The following is an 8,547-nucleotide window of genomic DNA, read 5'->3' as shown; positions in this document are numbered from 1 at the left end:
ATGTCCGACTAGGACTCCTAGGTAGATGTTTCTACCGGCTGACCTCTCCATTGCACCCGAACTGAAGGATAACTCTTAGACCTCAACTGTCAGACCTGTCGGGCTTGAATAGATATTGGCTCATCTTCATAAGTCAAATCCTTGTTCAATTGAACTCAGCTGAAATCTAACACATGGGACGGATCACAATGATAATTCTGGATCATAGACACATGGAACACCGGATGAACTGCTGATAAACTAGCTGGTAGTGCAAGCCTGTAGGCTACCTCACCCACCTTTTCAAGAATTTCAAAGGGTCTGATATACCTAGGGCTCAACTTGTCCTTCTTTCCGAACCTCATTACACCTTCCATAGGTGAAACTCGGAGCAATACTCTTTCTTCTGCCATGAATGCAATGTCACGAACTTTATGGTCGACATAACTCTTTTACCTAGACTGAGCTATGCAAAGTCGATCGTGAATAATCTTGACCTTATCCAAGGCATCCTGTAGCAAATCAGTACCCAACAACCGAGCCTCTCCCGGTTCAAACCAGCCAACTGGAAAACGACATTTCCTCCAGTATAATACTTAATACAGATCCATCTGAATGCTCGACTGGTAGTTGTTATTAAAGTCAAACTCCGCAAGTGGCAAGAACTGATCCTAAGAACCTCCAAAGTCTATAACACAAGCGCGAAGCATATCTTCCAATATATGAATAGTGCACTCTAACTGCCCGTCTGTCTGTGGATGAAATACTATGCTCAACTCCACCCGCGTGCCCAACTCACACTGTACAGCCCTCCAGAAGTGCGAGGTGAACTGCGTACCTCGATCTAAAATAATAGACACGGGCACACTGTGAAGGCGGATAATCTCACGGATGTAAACCTCCGCTAACCACTCTGAAGAATAGGTAAGTGCTACTGGAATGAAATGTGCTAACTTGGTCAACCTGTCCACAATGACCCATACTATCTCAAACTTTCTTTGAGTTCATGGGAGTCCAACAACAAAATCCATAGTGATATGCTCTCACTTCCAGTCAGGAATTTCTAACTTCTGGAGCAAACCACCAGGTCTCTGATGCTCGTACTTAACTTGCTGACAATTTAAACACAGAAATACATATGAAACTATAACCTTTTTCATTCTTCTCCACCAATAATAATGTCGCAAATCTTGATATATTTGGCGGCACCGGGATGAATAGAATATCGGGAACTGTGGGCCTCTTCAAGAATTAATTCACGAACCCATCCACATTAGGAACACATATACGACCCTGCATCCGCATAACTCCATCATCTCCCACAAAAACCTGCTTGGAACCACCATGGTGCACCGTGTCCTTAAGGATAAGTAATTGAGGATCATCATACTGTCGCTCTCTGATACATTCATACAAGGAAGACCGAGCGACTGTACAAGCTAGAATCCGACTGGACTCTGAAATATCTAACCTCGCGAACTGATTAGCCAAAGTCTGAACATTGACAGCTAATGGCATCTCACCAACCAGAATATACGCAAGGTTGCCTATACTCATAGCCTTTCTACTCAAAGCATCGGCCACCACATTGGCCTTTCCAAGGTGATACAAAATGTGGGTATCATAGTCTTTCAACAGTTCCAACCATCTTATCTGCCTCAAATTGAGATCTTTTTGTTTGAACAGATACTGTAGGCTATGATGATCAGTAAATACCTCACACGATACATCGTAAAAGTAATACCTCCAAATCTTCAATGCATGAACAATAGCTGCCAATTCTAAGTCATGAACAAGGTAATCTTTCTCATGAACTTTCAACTGCCGCGACGCATATGCAATCACTCTGACATCTTGCATTAATACTGCACCAAGCCCAATGTGAGATGCATCACAATACACCGTATAAGATCCTGAACCTGTGGGTAATACCAACACTGGCGCCGTAGTCAAAGCAGTCTTGAACTTCTGAAAGCTCAATTCACACTCGTTTGACCATCTGAATGGGGCACCATTCTAGTTTAATTTAGTCAATGGAGATGCTATAGATGAAAACCCCTCCACAAACCAGCGATAATAACCTGCCAAACCCAGGAAACTTCAGATATCTATAGCTGAAGTAGGTCTAGGCCAATTCTGAACTGCCTCAATATTCTTAGGATCCACTTTTATGCCTTCCGCCGATACAACATGCCCCAAACAGGCAACTGAGTCTAACCAAAATTCGCATTTTGAAAATTTGGCATACAACTAATTATTTTTCAAAGTCTGAAGCACAATCCGAAGATGTTGCTTATGCTCCTCTTGACTGCTGGAGTAAATCAAGATATCATCAATGAATACAACCACAAAAGAATCCAAATAGGGTTTGAATACCCAGTTCATCAAATAGATAAATACTACTGGGGCATTTGTTAGCCCAAATGACATCACTAGGAATTCGTAATGCCCATACCGAGTCCGGAAAGCTGTCTTAGGGACATCGGATGCCCTAATCTTCAACTAATGGTAACCAGACCTCAACTCGATCTTTGAATATACCTTGGCACCCTGATGTTGATCGAATAAGTCATCAATTCTTGGCAATGGATACTTGTTCTTGATAGTAGCCTTGTTTAACTACCGATAATCTATACACAACCGTATTGAACCATCTTTCTTCTTTACGTATAACACTGGTGCACCCCAAAGTGAGATGCTAGGCCTAATGAATCCCTGGTCAATCAAGTCTTGTAACTACTCCTTCAATTCCTTTAGCTCCAACGGGGCCATACGGTATGATGGAATAGAAATGGGCTAGGTTCCCGGAGCCAAATCAATACAGAAGTATATATCTCTGTCGGGTGGCATCCACAATAAATCTGTAGGAAATACATCTGGAAACTCATGGACAACTGGGACTGAATCCATAGGAGGAACATTCGTACTAGAATTGCGAATATGAGCCAAATAAGCTAGACAGCCCTTCTCGACCATACGTCGAGCCTTCACATAAGAGATAACCCTACTGGTGGAATGGCCAAGAGTCCCTTCCCACTCTATTCGAGGTAACTCTGGCATTGCTAAGGTCATCATCTTGGCGTGACAGTCCAATACATCATGATAAGGTGACAGCCAATCCATACCCAAGACGGCATCAAAATCTACTATGTCAAGAAGTAGAAGATCCACGCTAGTCTCAAGACTCCTAATAGTAACCACACATGAACGATAAATATGATCTACAGTGATAGAATCCCCTACCGGTCTGGACACGTGCATAGAAGCACTCAAATAATCAAGAGCCACATCCAAATATGAAGCATCTCTATGGCAAACTAGAACAATACATGTGATCACGGTATCGGATGACTCGACCTCAGTCCTAGCTGGAAAAGCAAAAAATCTAGGTCGGGCCCCACCACTCGGAACTACATCTCTGGGACGGCATCTAACTAGTTGTCCTCCACCTCTAACAATCTGACCTCCACCTCTAGCTGTCTGACCCCTGCCCCTAGCTGGCCAGGCGAGTAGTGGAGCAACCGGTGCCAGTATGATGGCACGAGAATCCTGTTGAGATCTATTGCTCGACAACCTGGGGCAATACCTGCTGATGTGACAAATATTCACACACTCATAACACCCATGCTGTTGTTGTGGTTTCTAAAGCTGAAGCTGACCCAAACCGGCCGAATAACTGCTGTAGTGACTCTGGAGTGGTGGTGTGGTGATAGGAGCTGGATGTGTACTAAATGTCGGCTGCCCATAGTATGGCATAATAGGACCATGACTCCCTGAAGCACCGTGTGATAAATAAAATGGCATGGGAGAATGACCCCTACCATAAGTACCCCTGCCTCCAGATGAGGCGCCTTTGAAATTATCGGAATAATGGGGCCTTTTATCTGTCACGACCCAATTTCACCTGTAGGTCGTGATGGCGCCCAACACTACAGCTAGGCAAGCCAACTAATAAATTAAGAATACATTGATTAAACTTTTATTCCAATTTAATAATAAAATACCAACTTCTACCAATGTGTGTGCCAAGACCCGGTGTCACAAGTGAATGAGCATCTAGTAGATTATACAAAACTCCAAATACTGTCTCAAATAAAATACACAGAATATAAATATCAAAAGAGACACTGGTAGCTGCAGAACGGCTCATAAAGGCAGCTCACCACTATGCCTCTGGATGACGTGGGTATGTGATGATAGGTCCTCCACTAGTACCTGTCTCAGATCCTGCACAAAAAGTGCAGCAAGTATAGTATGAGTACGTAAACAATGTGTACCCAGTAAGTATCAAGCCTAATCTCAAAGTGGTAGAGACGAGATGGCCGACTTTGACACTCACTATAGGTCAATAACAATTGAAATAAAACTAGGATATTTAAATCAATGTGATTTACAGAATTTATTTAATCAGCGGAAATAATCAAATTCCTTCAAAGGTATCAATTTTTAATATATTAATTAAATTCCTTTAATTCAGATAAATTCCAATTTATCAATTAAATCTCATTTACAAGAGTAACAATTAATTCCTTACCAAGCAAGAATAATAATTCATTAAATTCCAAAGATTTTCCAAAGAAATAAATTATTAAAGCATCGTGTAATTATTATTATTATTAAGCACGATTTCTGCCGAGGACATACGGCCCGATCCAGAGTGTCGTGTACACTGTCGAGAGATGTGCGGCGCGATCCATAGATGCATCTATCCTGCCGAGGCGTTCGCCCCGCTCCACAAGAAAGGAGGACAGTTTCTTATGTGCCTCCGGAAGGACAGTATATTTGTTATAAGATAAATTTGGGAGGAGAACAATTTCTTTTAATAATTAATTGATTAAAATAGACAATCAAGCCTGTGAGATTTCCATCCTTTAATATCTTTATCTAAACAATTCACAATATATATTCATATAGATATCAATTAATATTAATTAATCAAAGAATACAATTTACACAAGTAATACATGCTTTGAGTCCTAAACAACCCAGACTTTAGCATTAATAATAGCTACGCACGGACTCTCGTCACCTCGTGCGTACGTAGCCCCCACAATTAGCAACAATTATTTAATCTTAATCACCTATGAGGTAATTTTCCCCTCACAAGATTAGACAAGAGACTTACCTCGTCTTGCTCCAACTTAATCCTCTATAAGGCCTTTTTCACGATTATCCAACTCCGTCTGGCTCGAATCTAGCCAAAATAATTCGATACAATCACTAAATATTATAGGAATCAATTCTATAAGAAAATACTACATTTTAAAGAAAAGGTCCAAAAATAATTAAAAATTCGCCCGCGGGGCCCACATCTCGGAATCCGGCGAAAGTTATGAAATCCGACAACCCATTCAATTACGAGTCCAACCATACCAGTTTCACTCAAATCCGACTCCGAATCGATACCGAAATCTCAAAATTTCGTTTCTATAAGATTTCTAAATTTTTCCAAATTTCAATCTCAAAACACTAATAAAATCGTGAAAACAATGATATATTCTTGTATATTGATCAAATCTGAGTTAGAATCACTTAACCCAATATTTTTCCCTTGAAAATCTGCCAAAAATGGCAAAATGGGACGAATGTCCTCTATTTTTATAACACTGCCCAGCACTTCGGAACTGGGCCTCGAATAGGCTTCGATCATGGCCCTCGATCAGGCCTCGATCGTGGCTTTGATCATAGGATCGAGCCGGGACCTCGGATCATGGCCTCGATCATGGCATCGAGTCCGGTCCTTCGATCATAGCCTCGATCATGGCATCGAGCTTGAGTCTAAGATTGTGACCCTCGATCTTGGGTCTCAATCCTATCCCTCGAGCCTTGCCTTCGATCATGCCATCGAGCCTTACCTTTGATCGTGACTTCGATCACAGGCTCGAGCCTAGACCTTGGTCATGGCCTCGATCAGGGTATCGAGGTTGGGCCTTCGATCAGGGCATCGAGCATGGGTCTCGATCCTAGCCCTCGAGCCTTTTCTTCGATCATGCCCTCGAGCCTTGCCTTCGATCGAGGCTTCGATACTGAGCTTCGTCCCTGGCTTCGACTCAGGCCTTGATCGTGGGCTCGATATTTGGGGCTCGATATCTGGGGCTCGATCTGAGGCTCGATCACAGCCCAGAAAATGCAGCAGAAGAGAAAATTGCAGCAGCTTTTTAAGTCCAACTTTTGATCCGTTAACCATTCTGAAACTCACCCGAGGCCCTCGGGACCTCAACCAAATATACCAACAAGTCCTAAAACATCATACGAACTTAGTCGAACCTCTAAATCACATCAAACAACGCTAAAACCATGAATCATACCCCAATTCAAGCTTAATGAAATTAAGAGTTTTCAACTTCTACGTTCAATGTCGGAACCTAACAAATCAACTCCGATTGACCTCAAATTTTACACACAAGTCATAAATTACATAATGGAGATATGAAAATTTTCAGAACTGGATTCCGACTCAGGTATCAAAAAGTCAACCCCCCTGTCAAACTTTCAAACTTTAAATTCATATTTTAGCCATTTCAAGCCTAATTTCACTACGGATTTGCAAATAAAATTCCGATCACGCTCCTAAGTCCAAAATCACCATACGGAGCTGTTGGAGTCATAAAAATTCTATTCCGGGGTCATTTTCTCAAAATGTTGACCGAAGTCAAACTTAACACTTTAAGGCCAACTTAAGGAACCAAGTGTTCTGGTTTCACCTCAAACATTTCCAAATCCCGAACCAACCATCACCGCAAGTCATAAATCATTACAAGCACCTACAAAAAGTTTTATTTTAGGGAACGGGGTTCTAAAAGTTAAAATGACCGGTTGGGTCATTACATTATCAAACCCCTACCCTCTCTCCTGTGCAAGAACCATCTCGATCCTCCTAGCAACATTAGCAGCCGCCTGAAAAGGAATCTCAGTTCCGGTCTCCTTGGACATCTGAAGCCTGATAAGGTGAGTGAGTCCATCAATAAATCTCCTCACTCTCTCTCCCTAAGTAGGAAGTAAAAGGAGAGCATGACCGGATAGATCCACAAAACGGGTCTCTTACTGAGTAACAGTCATACTGCTTTGCTGAAGGCGCTCAAATTGCCTGCGATAATCCTCTCTCAATGTGATAGGGAGGAACTTCTCTAGAAATAGTCGTGAGAACTTCTCCCAAGTTAGTGCAGGCAACCCAGGTGGTCTGTTCAATATAAAATCTCTCCACCACCTCTTGGCAGAACTATTATCTGAAATACAGCAAAATCAACCCCATTGGTCTCAACTATACCCATGTTCTGCAAAACCTCATGGCAGCTGTCAAGATAATCCTCTGGGTCCTCAGACGGTTCACCATGAAAGTGAACTGGAAAGAGCTTAGTAAGCTTGTCATGCCTCAATAAAGCCTCAAAAGACATTGCGGGCCTATCATCGGTCTGTGCCACAACAACTAGCTGAACTAATCCAACTAGCGGGGTTGCTGGAGCCTGATACTGGTGAGCCATCTGCTTCGGAGCAGGAGTAGTGGGAGTCTATGATCCTCCCCTATCCTGTGAGATGGCTGGTGCCAATGGAAATATAAAATTCTGGGCCACGCCCTCCATAAGACTCACCAAACGGACTAGAGCGTCCTGAAGCACTGGAGTAGCTATGAATCCTTCCGGGACCTGAACTAGTCCAACAGGTACAGTATGAACTGGAACCCCCTCCTGCAAATCCACGTGAGGCTCCACTATGGGAGCTGCTGCTCTAGCTCTAACTTAAGCTCTGTCTCTGCCTCGGCCTCTACCCCTGGTCGTAGTTGCCACCGAGGGCTCTGGTCCTTATCCGTCGGTAGATGTATTACGTGTTCTCGCCATCTGCGAGAGAATAAGAATAGAATGGTTCAATCATCGATGATAGAATAAAATCGCACGACGGAATAAGAAATAAGTGATATTGTTCCTAAACTTCATATCCTCTGAAAGATAAGTACAGACGTCTCCGTACCGATACTTCAGACTCTACTAAGCTTGCTCATGAGACCTATGTAACCTAGTGCTCTGATACCAACTTGTCACGACCCGAAATTCCCACCTTCGGGACCATGATAGCGCCTTACATTTTACTTGCTATTCAAGCCAACGTTAGAATAATATTAGCCATTTTTTAATTTTTTAACAATTTTAAATTAATTAATAACAAAGAAACAAATAAGGAAATAAAATGAACAATCCATAATAATAGCGATGTCTAAATACCATCCCAGAACTGGTGTCAAAATTGTGCGAGCTACTACAATAATACAAATAAAAGTTTGAATGAAAATGAAGCTGTCTCAAAGAATTACATAGCTACAATAAAGTGGAAGGGGACTTCAGAACTGCAAACGCCATGCAGTTATACCTCAAGTCTCCTGCAAATAGCTGAATCCGAGCAATTCTACTGTACGCCTCTGGGACCAACTCCGGTATCTGCACAAGAAGTGCATACTGTAGTATGAGTACAACCGACCCCATGTACCCAGTAAGTGCCGAGCCTAACCTGGACGAAGTAGTGACAAGGCTAAGTCAGATCACTTACATTAACCTGTACATAATAATAATAATAATA

At 42.3% G+C, this 8,547-nt stretch overlaps 1 protein-coding gene across 1 annotated transcript; it reads right to left on the bottom strand.

Annotated features, from left to right (window-relative positions):
* Positions 1–1,022: 1,022 nt before the first annotated feature.
* Positions 1,023–7,460, bottom strand: LOC138892053 (uncharacterized). The gene is made up of 5 exons (XM_070175744.1): positions 7,247–7,460; positions 7,025–7,205; positions 6,824–6,919; positions 2,854–3,565; positions 1,023–1,091 (listed from the first exon to the last, which is right to left on the bottom strand). The coding sequence occupies exons 1-5, from the start codon at positions 7,458–7,460 to the stop codon at positions 1,023–1,025; spliced, it is 1,272 nt and encodes a 423-aa protein (XP_070031845.1).
* Between the last annotated feature and the right edge of the window lie 1,087 nt (positions 7,461–8,547).

Source organism: Nicotiana tomentosiformis, chromosome 5 (genome assembly GCF_000390325.3).
Source record: "Nicotiana tomentosiformis chromosome 5, ASM39032v3, whole genome shotgun sequence".
In the NCBI taxonomy this organism is placed as follows: Eukaryota; Viridiplantae; Streptophyta; class Magnoliopsida; order Solanales; family Solanaceae; genus Nicotiana; species Nicotiana tomentosiformis.
Note: the sequence above shows the minus strand (reverse complement) of the source record. Positions and strands in the feature narration are given on the sequence as shown.